General features: G+C 46.2%; 1 protein-coding gene across 1 annotated transcript in view; it reads right to left on the reverse strand.

Annotated features, from left to right (window-relative positions):
- LOC123743798 (carboxypeptidase M) overlaps window positions 1-20,662 on the reverse strand; it is a 126,683-nt gene that overhangs the window by 102,661 nt on the left and 3,360 nt on the right. The window contains exon 3 of the mRNA XM_082978030.1: window positions 1,479-1,576. Within this exon, the coding sequence (XP_082834156.1) occupies window positions 1,479-1,576 (98 nt within the window). The remainder of the gene's footprint in view (window positions 1-1,478; window positions 1,577-20,662) is intronic.

Consider the following 20,662-nt stretch of genomic DNA (forward strand, 5'->3'; position numbering starts at 1 on the left):
TATCATCTCTCTTTGTGGGGGGGGCTTTAGTGAACAGTATCATCTCTTTGTGGGGGGGGGCTTTAGTGAACAGTATCATCTCTCTTTGTGGGGGGGCTTTAGTGAACAGTATCATTTCTTCTCTTTGTGGGGGGGGCTTTAGTGAACAGTATCATCTCTTTGTGGGGGGGGGCTTTAGTGAACAGTATCATCTCTCTTTGTGGGGGGGCTTTAGTGAACAGTATCATTTCTTCTCTTTGTGGGGGGGCTTTAGTGAACAGTATCATCTCTTTGTGGGGGGGCTTTAGTGAACAGTATCATCTCTTCTCTGTGGGTGGGGGGGGGCTTTATTGAACAGTATCATCTCTCTTTGTGGGGGGGGCTTTAGTGAACAGTATCTCTTTGTGGGGGGGCTTTAGTGAACAGTATCATCTCTTTGTGGGGGGGCTTTAGTGAACAGTATCATCTCTTCTCGTTGTGGGGGGGGCTTTAGTGAACAGTCATCTCTCTTTGTGGGGGGGGCTTTAGTGAACAGTCATCTCTCTTTGTGGGGGGGGCTTTAGTGAACAGTCATCTCTCTTTGTGGGGGGGGCTTTAGTGAACAGTATCATCTCTCTTTGTGGGGGGGGCTTTAGTGAACAGTATCATCTCTCTTTGTGGGGGGGGGCTTTAGTGAACAGTATCTCTTTGTGGGGGGGCTTTAGTGAACAGTATCATCTCTTCTCTTTGTGGGGGGGGCTTTAGTGAACAGTATCTCTTTGTGGGGGGGGCTTTAGTGAACAGTATCTTTTCTTTGTGGGGGGGGCTTTAGTGAACAGTATCATCTCTCTTTGTGGGGGGGCTTTAGTGAACAGTATCATCTCTCTTTGTGGGGGGGCTTTAGTGAACAGTATCATCTCTTCTCTTTGTGGGGGGGCTTTAGTGAACAGTATCATCTCTTCTCTTTGTGGGGGGGGGCTTTAGTGAACAGTCATCTCTTCTCTTTGTGGGGGGGGGCTTTAGTGAACAGTATCATCTCTTTGTGGGGGGGGGGCTTTAGTGAACAGTATCATCTCTTTGTGGGGGGGGGGGCTTTAGTGAACAGTATCATCTCTCTTTGTGGGGGGGGCTTTAGTGAACAGTATCTCTTTGTGGGGGGGCTTTAGTGAACAGTATCTCTTTGTGGGGGGGCTTTAGTGAACAGTATCTCTTTGTGGGGGGGCTTTAGTGAACAGTATCTCTTTGTGGGGGGGCTTTAGTGAACAGTATCATCTCTCTTTGTGGGGGGGCTTTAGTGAACAGTATCTCTCTTTGTGGGGGGGCTTTAGTGAACAGTATCTCTTTGTGGGGGGGGGGCTTTAGTGAACAGGAATGGTGAAGATGGTTTGGACCTGGATTGGACAGCTGACTAGAAACACATTTGTAAAATGACTTAATGCTACTACACCACATCGTGTGTGTGTGTGTGTGTGTGTGTGTGTGTGTGTGTGTGTGTGTCGGTGCTTCCATGATGAGCTTACCTCGTTTCCATGCATATTCCCAACGTATTTGAATTCAGGAATTCCCATCTGGTGCTCAGACGGATTCTTTCCCAGAATGAGCACCCAGAGGTCTCTCCCTGCCGACAAACAATAGCACCATTATACAGAGGAATCACCAAGATATTTACTTATCAAATGAATTCAACCTTGTGCACCAGTGTGTTCGTGTGACTGCCTGTCTGCCTGGTTTTTCCACCAGCCCCTAGAGCAGGACAGAACATTATTCAAATAGTGTTTTAGATTGTGTGGACTGGCACCTGGCAACTCAACGTCAGCTCACAGCCCCCTCTCCTCTCTGCCTCCCCCCTCCGCTCTTCCCCCTCGCCTCAAATAGCGTTCAATAGGAAGAGAATGAAACTCCCTCTGTCCCAGCTCAACCAATCCAATGCTTTTACATTTTGTGGGATATAGTGAAGGAGTGTACACTTCAGGAGCTAGTATAGATTATTGTCCTGTATGAGAGAGACTTCCTGTGTTCCAGTATTTGTCAGAGGGATGTCAGAGCTCTACCACACAACATGTCTGAACCTGCTCCGTGGCCAGTATGTCACCAGTGAGTAATCCTCAAGACTAGCTGGTTCTGGCCGCAGGGTAGAAACTCTGTTCCCTTTAATCATAACAACTAGAGTAGCAGACTACAGGATAGAAACTCTGTTCCCCTTTCATCATAACAACTAGAGTAGCAGACTACAGGATAGAAACTGTTCCCCTTTCATCATAACAACTAGAGTAGCAGACTACAGGATAGAAACTCTGTTCCCCTTTCATCATAACAACTAGAGTAGCAGACTACAGGATAGAAACTGTTCCCCTTTCATCATAACAACTAGAGTAGCAGACTACAGGATAGAAACTCTGTTCCCTTTAATCATAACAACTAGAGTAGCAGACTACAGGATAGAAACTCTGTTCCCCTTTAATCATAACAACTAGAGTAGCAGACTACAGGATAGAAACTCTGTTCCCCTTTCATCATAACAACTAGAGTAGCAGACTACAGGATAGAAACTCTGTTCCCCTTTCATCATAACAACTAGAGTAGCAGACTACAGGATAGAAACTGTTCCCCTTTCATTATAACAACTAGAGTAGCAGACTACAGGATAGAAACTGTTCCCCTTTCATTATAACAACTAGAGTAGCAGACTACAGGATAGAAACTGTTCCCCTTTCATTATAACAACTAGAGTAGCAGACTACAGGATAGAAACTGTTCCCCTTTCATTATAACAACTAGAGTAGCAGACTACAGGATAGAAACTGTTCCCCTTTCATCATAACAACTAGAGTAGCAGACTACAGGATAGAAACTCTGTTCCCCTTTCATTATAACAACTAGAGTAGCAGACTACAGGATAGAAACTCTGTTCCCTTTCATCACAACAACTAGAGTAGCAGACTACAGGATAGAAACTGTTCCCCTTTCATCATAACAACTAGAGTAGCAGACTACAGGATAGAAACTCTGTTCCCCTTTCATCACAACAACTAGAGTAGCAGACTACAGGATAGAAACTCTGTTCCCCTTTCATCACAACAACTAGAGTAGCAGACTACAGGATAGAAACTGTTCCCCTTTCATCACAACAACTAGAGTAGCAGACTACAGGATAGAAACTGTTCCCCTTTCATCACAACAACTAGAGTAGCAGACTACAGGATAGAAACTCTGTTCCCCTTTCATCATAACAACTAGAGTAGCAGACTACAGGATAGAAACTGTTCCCCTTTCATCATAACAACTAGTGGGTTTGTTTACTCTCTAATGGCTCTAAGACAAGTCTATATGGAACCAATTTCTCCACACAATCACACACTTGCATGCAAGCACACCCACCCCTCCATCCACCCCCACTTAAACTTCTGACCAATTATTTCTGAAATGTTGTACATAGAAGCCTGTCATCTCAGCACAGCTGTTTCTGTCCAGGGGCTTAAAGACAAAAACCCTCAAAGTGTCTACAGGCCATAAAGACACACGGGAGGGGTCAAGTAGGAGGGGGCCAGCAGAGCAGGGAGGGGTAAGAGTGTAGCGGGGCAAGGAGAGCGCCAGGAGGGGCAGTAGAGGAATGATCAGAGAGGGGGTCAGCAGAGGAGCGGGACGAGGCAGGTGGTGTACTAGATTAACAGTAATTAGCTAAGAGTCTCTCACCTCGAGCGGCACCAGAAGATTAGGAGGAGGGAGGTTAAATTAAACGGGCCGGCCCAAGACGGGCGACAGGCCTTGAAACACGATGACCTCACAATCTGCCAGAGATTTAGTGCAGGCAGGGAGCCAGGCAGGTAGACAGAGGAGGGCCTAAAGATACTGTACGCTACTTAAAGTGGAACTGACAGTGTTTAGCAACATGAAATCTCATTCAAATCTGTTCCTATACAACCCTGGAAGAATGACACTTAAAAAAATATATATATAAATAAATAAATAAAAAGGTCATTTTCACGTTTTCATAAATTCATGGAATGTTTGGGAATGACAGAGTAAGACATTTGTGAAAATTCTATAGCAATATAAAGTGGGAAAGCTGCCATGCGTTTGGATAATTAATAGACACTGCTGTAAATAAAACCTGATTAAAAACCACTGTCTCATCCAGGACCGGAGTCTATGCAGACCGGTGCGGCAGAGCCAATCAGAGCTACAGTAGACCTTTATGCAAACAAGCCATGTACACAGGCCAGCCATCATTCACTTTCAACTGGACTGTGTTGACAGGCAGTTGGTCGGTCCTGCCATCATTCACGATGAACTGGACTGTATGTTGACAGGAAGTAGGGCCTGTCATCATTCACTTTGAACTGGACTGTGTGTTGACAGACAGTAGGGCCTGTCATCATTCACTATGAACTGGACTGTGTGTTTACAGGAAGTAGGACCTGTCATCATTCACTATGAACTGGACTGTGTTTACAGGAAGTAGGGCCTGTCATCATTCACTATGAACTGGACTGTGTTTACAGGAAGTAGGGCCTCTCATCATTCACTATGAACTGGACTGTGTGTTTACAGGAAGTAGGGCCTCTCATCATTCACTATGAACTGGACTGTGTGTTTACAGACAGTAGGACCTGCCATCATTCACTATGAACTGGACTGTGTGTTTACAGACAGTAGGACCTGTCATCATTCACTATGAACTGGACTGTGTGTTTACAGTAGGACCTGTCATCATTCACTATGAACTGGACTGTGTGTTGACAGGAAGTAGGACCTGCCATCATTCACTATGAACTGGACTGTGTGTTTACAGGAAGTAGGACCTGCCATCATTCACTATGAACTGGACTGTGTGTTGACAGGCAGTAGGACCTGCCATCATTCACTATGAACTGGACTGTGTGTTTACAGGCAGTAGGGCCTGTCATCATTCACTATGAACTGGACTGTGTGTTTACAGGCAGTAGGACCTGTCATCATTCACTATGAACTGGACTGTGTGTTTACAGGCAGTAGGACCTGTCATCATTCACTATGAACTGGACTGTGTGTTTACAGGCAGTAGGACCTGCCATCATTCACTATGAACTGGACTGTGTGTTTACAGGCAGTAGGACCTGTCATCATTCACTATGAACTGGACTGTGTGTTTACAGGCAGTAGGACCTGTCATCATTCACTATGAACTGGACTGTGTGTTTACAGGCAGTAGGACCTGTCATCATTCACTATGAACTGGACTGTGTGTTAACAGGCAGTAGGACCTGTCATCATTCACTATGAACTGGACTGTGTGTTTACAGGCAGTAGGACCTGCCATCATTCACTATGAACTGGACTGTGTGTTTACAGCAGTAGGACCTGTCATCATTCACTATGAACTGGACTGTGTGTTTACAGGCAGTAGGACCTGTCATCATTCACTATGAACTGGACTGTGTGTTAACAGGCAGTAGGACCTGTCATCATTCACTATGAACTGGACTGTGTGTTTACAGTAGGACCTGCCATCATTCACTATGAACTGGACTGTGTGTTTACAGGCAGTAGGACCTGTCATCATTCACTATGAACTGGACTGTGTGTTTACAGGCAGTAGGACCTGTCATCATTCACTATGAACTGGACTGTGTGTTTACAGGAAGTAAGACCTGCCATCATTCACTTTGAACTGGACTGTGTGTTGACAGGCAGTAGGACCTGCCATCATTCACTATGAACTGGACTGTGTGTTTACAGGCAGTAGGACCTGTCATCATTCACTATGAACTGGACTGTGTGTTTACAGGCAGTAGGACCTGCCATCATTCACTATGAACTGGACTGTGTGTTTACAGGCAGTAGGACCTGTCATCATTCACTATGAACTGGACTGTGTGTTTACAGGCAGTAGGGCCTCATCATTCACTATGAACTGGACTGTGTGTTGACAGGCAGTAGGGCCTCATCATTCACTATGAACTGGACTGTGTGTTGACAGGCAGTTGGTCCTGCCATCATTCACTATGAACTGGACTGTGTGTTGACAGACAGTAGCAACAGCGTGACTTTAGATCATTAGAAAGCATTCGCCAAAAGTCACAAAATACACCTGAATGGATTTCTGCAAATATGTCAATACCACGTGAGTCCTCTTACATTTGGAAACTTTACAGTCCTATTGATCAAAACCACCAGGATAAACGGTAGGATCTCTCCCTCAGTTATACACATCAACAAGATCAATAACTAATGCAGAGCAAGATGAGAAGAGCTACATACAGTCTAACGAGGGAACGTAAACACAAACCCTATCAAAATGTTCAGCTACCTGTCCGTCAAAATGGCACTGATAAACGCCGGGGAAATTGTCGCCTGCTCGTCCTTCTGCAGCTTGCCTGCTAATTAAAATGTTTCTCCCAACCCACGTTTTGACATCTGAATGAGAACTTGCCTGCCTTCCCATTTGATCGATGCCAAATACATTTGATTGACAACTAAAAGGTGCCTTCAGTGTGTCAGAGTGCGCTCTGGGTCATTCGTAAACTCCGAGCGCATACTGCACTATAGACCCTGGACGTTCTGGCCGAGGAGTAGGGTTGATCCGAGATTATTCACAACGGCAGTCAAGCTAACTGGCTATAGTTGGCTAGCTACTTCCAGTACAAATGAGAGAACACCTCACTCTGATCATTGTACTCTCCCTAGCAGAGCTGGTTAGGCTGTTTTCATGTTGTCCAGAGTGTTGGTGACGGTAACTGTGCTGCTGGCAACAATTAAAAAATTTTGTGGGGCAGACATTTACCGACACCGGTCATACTCAGCGGGTGTTGCACATTCATAAATGCATCAGTTATTCCGCCACACTCAGACGAGAGTACTCTGAAATCAGAGTAGATAGCTAGAGTGAATTTGCGAACGCAAGAGATATGCTAACTGGATAACAGTCGTTCAAGTTAAGCATAGCTAGCAAAGCGATTCACATTTCTTGCTAGTTAACCCAATGACCTAACTGACTTGCCTAGTTCAATAACTGTTCTTATCAGTGGGTTAACTGCCTTGTTCTGGGGCAGAAAAATACTTTTACCTTGTTTTTACCTTGTCAGCTCGGGGATTTGATCCAGCAACCGTTACTAGTCCAACGCTCTAACCACTAGGCTACCTGACCCCCCCCAAAATTATACCTGCATCTCTAGCTGTAGGAGGGGAAAGGTCGGACTCTCACCCACTCCTCCAATGATAAGACATCCTCCCAGCAGCTACTGTAGCTAACGTTAGGCTCCGTGGTTTTATCTTGCTAAATGAACAGCTACATAACTAGATACGCTAGCCTATTAGCCACGCTACCACTGACTTGGGATCATTGTATTGACATTCCCAGCCTTTGTCCAAAAATATTGAGTCATTGCGAATGGGTGGAGGCAGCAAACAATGTCCCAGGCTAGGTGTGATTTACAACCTGAAAACAACATTTGTTGGACTATCAAGAAATGTATTGGTGAATGATATTAATCATGCATAGAACTTCATCCATCTATTCTGGAATTTAGAGTAAAATACATTTTAAAAATGAACTGCTTATGAAGTTGGTTTTGTAGTATAAAGTGGGAATTTGATATTATGATTGTCTGTTCCACATCTGCAAAGTAGTTAAAACGCTGATAGATACTGCCTAAACACACACTACTTAAAGATACTGCCTAAAACACACTACTTAAAGATACTGCTTAGTGCTTAACAGTACTGCTTAAATACCTCTCAACAGGTGCAAGACACACACTACAGATGTAGGATTTTAATTTGATCACAATTGTTGCTGGGAATTTTCCTGCAATACAGGAAATGCAAACTTGTAGTGTATTTTAGTTTTAAAAAGGCTTCTACAGTTTGTAATTTCCACTTTGAAGTTTCAGACTTGATTTGTATCAACCCCTACAAAAAATTTACATTATAATCCACATTTCCTGTTGCTGCAGGATTATTTTTCTGCTGTAGCAAACTGGCTCAAATTCTGAGCCTACATCTGTACCATTCACACTCTAGGATATCAGCAAGGGTGACTGTATTCAAATGGCTGTCTGAAAAAGTTTTACATCGGAGGGTATTGTCTTAGCCTGTGTCCCAAATGACACTTTATTCCTCATGGGGCTCTGGTCATAAGTAGTAGGGCACTATATTGGCCATGAAATAGGGTACCATTTGGGAGTCATCTTTACAGTGTTGTAGGACTTCTGTCCTCTCTTCACCTGCTTTACTTTAAACCCTTAAGGCCTCAGGATCCGTACGGCTCCAATCTAAAGTGAATTCCTCCCAGGTTCTAATCAATCTAAAGTGAATTCCTCCCAGGTTCTATTCCTCCCAGGTTCTAATCAATCTAAAGTGAATTCCTCCCAGGTTCTAATCAATCTAAAGTGAATTCCTCCCAGGTTCTAATCAATCTAAAGTGAATTCCTCCCAGGTTCTAATCAATCTAAAGTGAATTCCTCCCAGGTTCTAATCAATCTAAAGTGAATTCCTCCCAGGTTCTAATCAATCTAAAGTGAATTCCTCCCAGGTTCTAATCAATCTAAAGTGAATTCCTCCCAGGTTCTAATCAATCTAAAGTGAATTCCTCCCAGGTTCTAATCAATCTAAAGTGAATTCCTCCCAGGTTCTAATCAATCTAAAGTGAATTCCTCCCAGGTTCTAATCAATCTAAAGTGAATTCCTCCCAGGTTCTAATCAATCTAAAGTGAATTCCTCCCAGGTTCTAATCAATCTAAAGTGAATGGCTGAGCACAGACAGATGCCATCAAAGGGTTCTATAGTCTGGTCTGTCTTTTCAGCTCTCGAGTGACGCATCACCACAGACCCTGTTTCGATCCTGGGCTGTGTCACAACCGGCCGTGATCTGGTGTCCTATAGGGCGGCGCACAATTGGCCCAGCGTCGTCCGGGTTAGAGGAGGGTTTGGCCGGGGTAGTCTGTCAATGTAAAATAAGAACAAATTCTTAACTGACTTGCCAAGTTAAATAAAAGGGAAAAAGTAAAAAGTAAATCAGAAAACAAACAGAGCGATGCCATCAAAAGGTCCTATAGTCTGGTCTGTCTTCTCAGTAACAAAGGGAACAGGGACAGAGTCAGGAAGCAGCAGCGAGTCAACTATGGTAATAACATAGGTTACGACCCTATTCCCTACATAGTGCACTACATTTGACCTGAGACATATGGGCCCTGGTCTAAAGTAGTGAACAATATAGGGAATAGGGTGCCATTTGGAAGCTGCTCCAGAGGTTGAGAGTCTCAATTTGCATCTGAATCTCAGACTGAAACGAGAGAGAGAGAGAGAGAGAGCTGGAAGAGGAGGAGGGTGCCTCAATGCCAGCTTTGTGTCCAGCCATGCAAAGCAGACACAGTCGCCACAGAAATGCCACCAACTGGCAAGGCAACCCAGGGAGGGTGACAAGGAGATGTTTCAATCTCCCAACACAACACAGTGAAGCACAGAGCAGATACATTGTGATACAATGAACTGTAAATCCAGGGGCTGTCTGCACCACCTCTCTCTCCATTGACTCCAGTTCCACCTCCATCACCTCCCATGTGTCACAGTCATTCCCAACAGTGATTGTTGTAGTTTAGTCCATCTACAGCATTGAAGCACTGTACATCTCTCCTGTTTTCTCTCTGATTGAGTCTGAGGCAGGCAGACAGACCAACTGGCAGGCAGGCAGACAGACAGACCAACTGGCAGGCAGGCAGACAGACCAACTGGCAGGCAGACAGACAGACCAACTGGCAGACAGGCAGACAGACAGACCAACTGGCAGGCAGGCAGACAGACCAACTGGCAGGCAGGCAGACAGACAGACCAACTGACAGACAGACAGACAGACAGACAGACAGACAGACCAACTGGCAGGCAGGCAGACAGACCAACTGGCAGGCAGGCAGACAGACAGACCAACTGGCAGGCAGGCAGACAGACCAACTGGCAGGCAGACAGACAGACCAACTGGCAGGCAGACAGACAGACAGACCAACTGGCAGGCAGGCAGACAGACCAACTGGCAGGCAGGCAGACAGACAGACCAACTGACAGGCAGCAGACAGACAGACAGACAGACAGACCAACTGGCAGGCAGACAGACCAACTGGCAGGCAGACAGACCAACTGGCAGGCAGACCAACTGGCAGGCAGGCAGGCAGACAGACCAACTGGCAGGCAGGCAGACAGACAGGCAGACAGACAGACAGACAGACAGACAGACTAACTGGCAGGCAGGCAGACAGACAGACAGACAGACAGACTAACTGGCAGGCAGGCAGGCAGGCAGCAGACAGACCAACTGGCAGGCAGACAGACCAACTGGCAGGCAGATAGACCAACTGGCAGGCAGACAGACAGACAGACAGACCAACTGGCAGGCAGGCAGGCAGGCAGACAGACAGACAGACAGACAGACAGACAGACAGACAGACAGACAGACAGACAGACAGACCAACTGGCAGGCAGGCAGACAGACAGACCAACTGGCAGGCAGGCAGACAGACAGACCAACTGGCAGGCAGGCAGACAGACAGACCAACTGGCAGGCAGGCAGACAGACAGACCAACTGGCAGGCAGGCAGACAGACAGACCAACTGGCAGGCAGGCAGACAGACCAACTGGCAGGCAGGCAGGCAGACAGACCAACTGGCAGGCAGGCAGGCAGACAGACACGACAGACCAGGCAGGCAGGCAGACAGACCAACTGGCAGGAGGCAGGCAGACAGACAGACAGACCAACTGGCAGGCAGACAGACAGACAGACAGACCAACTGGCAGGCAGCAAGGACCTGACTAGAGTGGATTTCACTTTCAAATCAGAGATGAGAGACACACACACACACACACACACAGTCCTTTTCTTTTCACACCCTGGGACCATCTTCCCTGCATGACAATGCTAGCTGAATAAACATCTCTCAAACCATCCGTCTCTGTGAGCCCTACTAAATGCATCTGTAACAAAATGGAATGGTAGTCACGACAACGGGATCTGTTGTCGTTGGAAAAAGGACTTGTGGTTTTTCTTCTGACATCTGAGAGGGGTTGCTGAGGAGGACATCACCACTACTGGTGGGTTCTCTCTCTAAAGTCACACTCTGTAAGATGTACTGCTCTGAGAGAACCGTCAGTCTCTGGACCAGGGACATCACCACTACTGGTGGGTTCTCTCTCTAAAGTCACACTCTGTAAGATGTACTGCTCTGAGAGAACCATCAGTCTCTGGACCAGGGACATCACCACTACTGGTGGGTTCTCTCTCTAAAGTCACACTCTGTAAGATGTACTGCTCTGAGAGAACCGTCAGTCTCTGGACCAGGGACATCACCACTACTGGTGGGTTCTCTCTCTAAAGTCACACTCTGTAAGATGTACTGCTCTGAGAGAACCGTCAGTCTCTGGACCAGGGACATCACCACTACTGGTGGGTTCTCTCTCTAAAGTCACACTCTGTAAGATGTACTGCTCTGAGAGAACCGTCAGTCTCTGGACCAGGGACATCACCACTACTGGTGGGTTCTCTCTCTAAAGTCACACTCTGTAAGATGTACTGCTCTGAGAGAACCGTCAGTCTCTGGACCAGGGACATCACCACTACTGGTGGGTTCTCTCTCTAAAGTCACACTCTGTAAGATGTACTGCTCTGAGAGAACCATCCGTCTCTGGACCAGGGACATCACCACTACTGGTGGGTTCTCTCTCTAAAGTCACACTCTGTAAGATGTACTGCTCTGAGAGAACCGTCAGTCTCTGGACCAGGGACATCACCACTACTGGTGGGTTCTCTCTCTAAAGTCACACTCTGTAAGATGTACTGCTCTGAGAGAACCATCAGTCTCTGGACCAGGGACATCACCACTACTGGTGGGTTCTCTCTCTAAAGTCACACTCTGTAAGATGTACTGCTCTGAGAGAACCATCCGTCTCTGGACCAGGGACATCACCACTACTGGTGGGTTCTCTCTCTAAAGTCACACTCTGTAAGATGTACTGCTCTGAGAGAACCGTCAGTCTCTGGACCAGGGACATCACCACTACTGGTGGGTTCTCTCTGTAAAGTCACACTCTGTAAGATGTACTGCTCTGAGAGAACCATCCGTCTCTGGACCAGGGACATCACCACTACTGGTGGGTTCTCTCTCTAAAGTCACACTCTGTAAGATGTACTGCTCTGAGAGAACCGTCAGTCTCTGGACCAGGGACATCACCACTACTGGTGGGTTCTCTCTCTAAAGTCACACTCTGTAAGATGTACTGCTCTGAGAGAACCGTCAGTCTCTGGACCAGGGACATCACCACTACTGGTGGGTTCTCTCTCTAAAGTCACACTCTGTAAGATGTACTGCTCTGAGAGAACCGTCAGTCTCTGGACCAGGGACATCACCACTACTGGTGGGTTCTCTCTCTAAAGTCACACTCTGTAAGATGTACTGCTCTGAGAGAACCATCAGTCTCTGGGACTCCTACAACAATAAAACACAAGAGGTTCATAGCTTGTTACAATAAGGAAAGATCAGACAGCTGTAAGCCCATTTAGATAGGATTTATTGATAGCCTATTTGTTAAAACCCAGGGGGACGGCTACATTTCATCAATTCACGTTGACTGTGGCTTTAAAACCACCTTCATTGTTTTAAAGTAACAAGAGACCGTAAAATGAGGCCGCTCTGTGTTCATGCTGCAGCAGCGATGGAGAGAGAGAGAGAGAGAGACTCACTCTACTTCGGCAGCAACCTGCGTGACAGTCCTGAACCCCAGCCAAGATCCTTATCAAACTGTTGTGTCTAAGTCCCAACTGGTACCCTTTATAGTGCACAACTTTTGACCAGGGGGAATAGGGTGCCATTTGGGACAAAGCCCATACTGTATGTTACAAAATAGAGAGTTTCTCACCAGACATGAAAGTGTCAGGCCTCTCTGATCCTGTCTCCTGAATCTACAACACCAACATGAGGTATATCTCCTGTATCTACAACACCAACAGACAGGAATATCTCCTGTATCTCTCTACAACACCAACAGACAGGAATATCTCTCTACAACACCAACAGACAGGAATATCTCCTGTATCTCTACAACACCAACAGACAGGAATATCTCCTGTATCTCTACAATACCAACAGACAGGGATATCTCCTGTATCTCTACAACACCAACAGACAGGGATATCTCCTGTATCTCTACAACACCAACAGACAGGAATATCTCCTGTATCTCTACAACACCAACAGACAGGAATATCTAACTGTATCTACAACACCAACAGACAGGAATATATCCTGTATCTCTACAACACCAACAGACAGGAATATCTCCTGTATCTCTACAACACCAACAGACAGGAATATCTAACTGTATCTACAACACCAACAGACAGGAATATATCCTTTATCTCTCTACAACACCAACAGACAGGAATATCTCTCTACAACACCAACAGACAGGAATATCTCCTGTATCTCTACAACACCAACATGAGGAATATCTCCTGTATCTCTACAACACCAACAGACAGGAATATCTCCTGTATCTCTACAACACCAACAGGCAGGAATATCTCCTGTATCTCTACAACACCAACAGGCAGGAATATCTCCTGTATCTACAACACCAACAGACAGGAATATCTCCTGTATCTCTACAACACCAACAGACAGGAATATATCCTGTATCTCTCTACAACACCAACAGACAGAAATATATCCTGTATCTCTCTACAACACCAACAGACAGGAATATCTCCTGTATCTCTACAACACCAACAGACAGGAATATCTCCTGTACTCTCTACAACACCAACAGACAGGAATATCTCCTGTATCTCTACAACACCAACAGACAGGAATATCTCCTGTATCTCTCTACAACACCAACAGACAGGAATATCTCCTGTATCTCTACAACACCAACATGAGGAATATCTCCTGTATCTCTACAACACCAACAGACAGGAATATCTCCTGTATCTCTACAACACCAACAGGCAGGAATATCTCCTGTATCTCTACAACACCAACAGGCAGGAATATCTCCTGTATCTCTACAACACCAACAGACAGGAATATCTCCTGTATCTCTACAACACCAACAGACAGGAATATATCCTTTATCTCTCTACAACACCAACAGACAGGAATATCTCTCTACAACACCAACAGACAGGAATATCTCCTGTATCTCTACAACACCAACATGAGGAATATCTCCTGTATCTCTACAACACCAACAGGCAGGAATATCTCCTGTATCTCTACAACACCAACAGGCAGGAATATCTCCTGTATCTCTACAACACCAACAGGCAGGAATATCTCCTGTATCTCTACAACACCAACAGACAGGAATATCTCCTGTATCTCTACAACACCAACAGACAGGAATATCTACTGTATCTACAACACCAACAGACAGGAATATCTCCTGTATCTCTCTACAACACCAACAGACAGGAATATCTCTCTACAACACCAACAGACAGGAATATCTCCTGTATCTCTACAACACCAACATGAGGAATATCTCCTGTATCTCTACAACACCAACAGACAGGAATATCTCCTGTATCTCTACAACACCAACAGGCAGGAATATCTCCTGTATCTCTACAACACCAACAGGCAGGAATATCTCCTGTATCTACAACACCAACAGACAGGAATATCTCCTGTATCTCTACAACACCAACAGACAGGAATATATCCTTTATCTCTCTACAACACCAACAGACAGGAATATCTCTCTACAACACCAACAGACAGGAATATCTCCTGTATCTCTACAACACCAACATGAGGAATATCTCCTGTATCTCTACAACACCAACAGGCAGGAATATCTCCTGTATCTCTACAACACCAACAGACAGGAATATCTCCTGTATCTCTACAACACCAACAGGCAGGAATATCTCCTGTATCTCTACAACACCAACAGACAGGAATATCTCCTGTATCTCTCTACAACACCAACATGCAGGAATATCTCCTGTATCTCTACAACACCAACAGACAGGAATATCTCCTGTATCTCTACAACACCAACAGGCAGGAATATCTCCTGTATCTCTACAACACCAACAGACAGGAATATCTCCTGTATCTCTACAACACCAACATGGAGGAATATCTCCTGTATCTCTCTACAACACCAACAGACAGGAATATCTCCTGTATCTCTACAACACCAACATGAGGTATATCTCCTGTATCTCTACAACACCAACAGGCAGGAATATCTCCTGTATCTCTCTACAACACCAACATGAGGAATATCTCCTGTATCTCTACAACACCAACATGAGGAATATCTCCTGTATCTCTCTACATCACCAACATGAGGAATATCTCCTGTATCTCTACAACACCAACAGACAGGAATATCTCCTGTATCTCTACAACACCAACATGAGGTATATCTCCTGTATCTCTACAACACCAACAGACAGGAATATCTCCTGTATCGCTCTACAACACCAACAGACAGGACTATCTCCTGTATCTCTCTACAACACCAACATGAGGAATATCTCCTGTATCTCTACAACACCAACAGGCAGGAATATCTCCTGTATCTCTCTACAACACCAACAGACAGGAATATCTCCTGTATCTCTACAACACCAACAGACAGGAATATCTCCTGTATCTCTCTACAACACCAACAGACAGGAATATCTCCTGTATCTCTCTACAACGCCAACAGGCAGGAATATCTCCTGTATCTCTACAACACCAACATGGAGGAATATCTCCTGTATCTACAACACCAACATGGAGGAATATCTCCTGTATCTCTACAACACCAACAGACAGGAATATCTCCTGTATCTCTACAACACCAACAGACAGGAATATCTCCTGTATCTCTCTACAACACCAACAGACAGGAATATCTCCTGTATCTCTACAACACCAACAGACAGGAATATCTCCTGTATCTCTACAACACCAACAGGCAGGAATATCTCCTGTATCTACAACACCAACAGACAGGAATATCTCCTGTATCTCTACAACACCAACAGACAGGAATATCTCCTGTATCTCTCTACAACACCAACAGACAGGAATATCTAACTGTAACTTTGCAGCAGAAGCCCCTTCCCTTTTTCCATGTTGTTACGTTACTGCCTTATTCTAAAATGGATTAAAACAAATAATCCTCAATCTACACACAATACCCCATAATGACAAAGTGAAAACAGGTTTAAACATTTTTGCAAATGTATTACAAATTAAAAACCGAAATACCTTAATTACATAAGCATTCAGACCCTTTGCTATGAGACTCAATTTAGTTCAGGTGCATCCTGTTTCCTTTGATCATCCGTGAGATGTTTCTACAACTTGATTGGAGTCCACCTTTGGTAAATTCTATTGATTGGGCATGATTTAGAAAGGCACACACACACACACACACACACACGTCTATTTAAGGTCCCACAGTTGACAGCGCATCTCAGAGCACGGTCAGATTACTGTCAGGGGAGAAGGGTCTTGGTCAGGGAGTTGACCGAGAACCCGATGGTCATTCTGACAGAGCTCCTCTGTGGAGATGGGAGAACCATCTTTGCAGCTCTCCACCAATCAGGCCTTTATGGTAGAGTGGCCAAATAGAAGTCACTCCTCATTTTAAAAAAAAAGCACATGACAACCTGCTTGGAGTTTGCCAAAAGGCACCTAAAGGACTCTCAGACCATGAGAAATAAAATTCTACAAGATTAAACTCTTTGGTCTGAATGTCAAGCGTTACATCTGGAGGAAAATTGGCACCATCCCTACGGTGAAGCATGGTGGTGGCAGCATCAGCTTGTGGGGATGTTTTTCAGCAGCAGGGACTAGGAGAATAGTCAGGATCGAGAGATTGATGAATGGAGCAAAATAGAGAGATCCTTGATGAAAACCTGCTCCAGAGCACTCAGGACCTCAGACTGGGGCGAAGGTTCACCTTCCAACAGGACAACGACCCTAAGCCCATAGCCAAGACAACACAGGAGGGGCTTTGGGACAAGTCTCTGAATTTCCTTGAGTGACCCAGTCAGAGCCCGGACTTAAACCCGATCAAACATCTCTGGAGAGACCCGAAAATAGCTGTGCAGTGACGCTCCCCATCCAACCTGACAGAGCATGAGAGGATCTGCAGAGAAGAATGGGAGAAACTCCCCAAATACAGGTGTACCAAGCTTGTAGCGTCATACCCAAGAAGACTCGATGCTGTAATTGCTGCCAAAGGTTCTTCACCAAAGTACTGAGTGAAGGGTCTGAATACTTATGTAAATGTGATAGTTTTAAAAATATTTGTAATACATTTGCCAACATTTCTAAAAACCTGTTTTTGCTTTGTCATTATGGGGTATTGTGTGTAGATTGATGAGGGGAAAAAACTATTTAATCCATTTTAGAATAAGGCTGTAACATAACAAAATGTGGAAAAAGTGAAAGGGTCTGAATACTCTCAGAATGTACTGTAATAATCCACATGGGTGTATATGTGGTAAAACTACAATCAGCCACATCACAGAACCAGGGGTGCGGCATCAACCGAGCCTCCAGAACCAGGGGTGTGGTACCAACCCAGCCTCCAGAACCAGGGGTGCGGTACCAACCCAGCCTCCAGAACCAGGGGTGCGGTACCAACCCAGCCTCCAGAACCAGGGGTGTGGCACCAACCCATTCTCCAGAACCAGGGGTGTAGTATCAACCCAGCCTCCAGAACCAGGGGTGTGGAACCAACCCAGCCACCAGAACCAGGGGTGCGGCACCAACCCAGCCTCCAGAACCAGGGGTGTGGTACCAACCCAGCCTCCAGAACCAGGGGTGTAGTATCAACCCAGCCTTCAGAACCAGGGGTGTGGAACCAACCCAGCCTCCAGAACCAGGGGTGCGGTACCAACCCAGCCTCCAGAACCAGGGGTGTGGCACCAACCCAGCCTCCAGAACCAGGGGTGTAGTATCAACCCAGCCTTCAGAACCAGGGGTGTGGCACCAACCCAGCCTCCAGAACCAGGGGTGTGGCACCAACCCAGCCTCCAGAACCAGGGGTGTGGTACCAACCCAGCCTGCCCCTCTGTGTGGTAGTGGTAGACCAGGGGGAGGAGGAGCCAGCGGTGTGTGATGGTACAGCCCCAAAAACAACTCAGCCAGTATGAGGCAGATCAGCTTTAGTGAACTATCTACAAAAACAACACAATCAGCCAGTATGAGGCAGATCAGCTTTAGTGAACTATCTACAAAAACATATTTACAAAGAAATACAGGTAGGAGCTGATCAGCATGTTATATTACAGCAGGTCACCTACTACAACGCTGTTCAGCCAAACAGGTCTTCATCAGACAGCATTGTGGTACAGCCCAGCTGCATAGGGCCTCTGTGTCACAGTATCCACAGAAAATGGTGCCCCGCCTCGGCCCGCGCTCGGCGGTCGTCGTCGCCGGTCTACTAGATGCCACCGATCTATGTTTCTGTGTTCGTTGAGTTTTGTCTGTCTAGGTCCGCACCCGTTTCCTTTTCTGTCATTAGTGGGGGGGGGGATTTCGTTTGTTCCTTTGGGTTTGTTTTTTGTGCGGGATTAATTGTTTGTCAGCGGGCAGTGGTGGTTGACGCTGTTGCTGGGTTTTCCTCCAGCGTATTATATTGGATTATTTATTGTTGCCGGGCTGCGCCCCGTGTCTATTTTTCTTCATTGGTGGAATTACCTGTTTTCCCTTTTGGGGCATTGTGCGCTCCCTGTGCCTTTTGACCACCGAGTGTTTTGGGTGTGAATACGCTCCCTGTGCCTTTTGACCACCGAGTGTTTTGGGTGTGAATACGCTCCCTGTGCCTTTTGACCACCGAGTGTTTTGGGTGTGAATACGCTCCCTGTGCCTTTTGACCACCGAGTGTTTTGGGTGTGAATAAACTTCGGCACTATTGGACAATAGTCTCCTGCATTTGACTCTGCTCTTTCCTCCTGCCCTAAGTATCCGTGACACTCTGTAAGAGGAAGACTATGTCCCAAATTATACCCTATTCTCTATGTAGTGCACATAGGGCTCAGGTCAAAAGTAGTGCACTACATAGGGAATAGGACTCCATTTGGGACGCAGCGGTGCCAAAACTCAGAGGAGAGGTGCGTTACATTCCTCTAGTCCAGTTTGGGCAGAACCCACAGAGCAGGACCACACTTCCCTCTGGAGCTTCACTGTATGCACATACAGTATGCTAACACCCAAGAGACTGGATGGGCCGTCGGTTGGTTCTTACATTATAGGGCCCAGAGTTTATCTTGGTCAGGTGACGTGTTCTGGAACACTCCCTGGCTCTAGCCCAGAGTTTCTCCTGGTCAGGTGACGTGTTCTGGAACACTCCCTGGCTCTAGCCCAGAGTTTCTCCTGGTCAGGTGACGTGTTCTGGAACACTCCCTGGCTCTAGTCCAGAGTTTCTCCTGGTCAGGTGACGTGTTCTGGAACACTCCCTGGCTCTAGCCCAGAGTTTCTCCCGGTCAGGTGACGTGTTCTGGAACACTCCCTGGCTCTAGCCCAGAGTTTATCTTGGTCAGGTGACGTGTTCTGGAACACTCCCTGGCTCTAGCCCAGAGTTTCTCTTGGTCAGGTGACGTGTTCTGGAACACTCCCTGGCTCTAGCCCAGAGTTTCTCTTGGTCAGGTGACGTGTTCTGGAACACTCCCTGGCTCTAGCCCAGAGTTTCTCCTGGTCAGGTGACGTGTTCTGGAACACTCCCTGGCTCTAGCCCAGAGTTTCTCTTGGTCAGGTGACGTGTTCTGGAACATTCCCTGGCCATGATTATGCCGTGGTGCCACATGTCAGTGATATATGGTGCTGACTGTACTTCCCTTGTCATGTGGTTTCTGATTCAGCTCCATACTGTATGGATAGAATTATAACATGCAGGCTCAACAACACATTGATTCCTCTTCCCCACTCAGCCGTTATGGGTTGAGAGTGAAATACTCAAATGAAAATCAATAACGTCAACGATTTGGGACTCGTGATAGATTTCTTGTAACACATAAAAGTGCAAATTCCTCAGTTGAAAGATCAATTATTCTGAGGAGCCCATTCCTCCTCCTCCGAGGTCTTAGTATTGATGTATGACCATCTACTATAGCATAGCATCCTGACCTACAGGGGCTGCGATAGCATCCTGGCCTACAGGGGCTGCGATAGCATCCTGGCCTACAGGGGCTGCGATAGCATCCTGACCTACAGGGGCTGCGATAGCATCCTGACCTACAGGGGCTGCGATAGCATCCTGACCTACAGGGGCTGCGATAGCATCCTGACCTACAGGGGCTGCGATAGCATCCTGACCTACAGGGGCTGCGATAGCATCCTGACCTACAGGGGCTGCGATAGCATCCTGACCTTCAATATACACTAAGTGTACAAAACATTAAGAACATCTGCCTAATTTTGAGTTGCTGGCCCTCAGAACAGCCTCAATTCTTTGGGGCGTGGACTCTACAAGGTGTCCAAAGCATCCACAGGGATGCTGACCCATGTTGACGCCAGTTGTTCCCACAGTTGTGTCAAGTTGGCTGGATGTCCTTTGGGTGGTGGACCATTCTTGATAGATACAGGAAACCTGAGCGTGAAATAACCAGCAGCTTTGTAGTTCTTGACACACAAACCGGTGTGCCTGGCACCTACTACCACATTCCGGTCAAAGGCACATAAATATTTTATCTTGCCCATTCTCTGAATGGCACATATACACAAT

This window comes from Salmo salar, chromosome 07, assembly GCF_965601325.2.
Source record: "Salmo salar chromosome 07, fSalSal1, whole genome shotgun sequence".
NCBI classification, from domain to species: domain Eukaryota; kingdom Metazoa; phylum Chordata; class Actinopteri; order Salmoniformes; family Salmonidae; genus Salmo; species Salmo salar.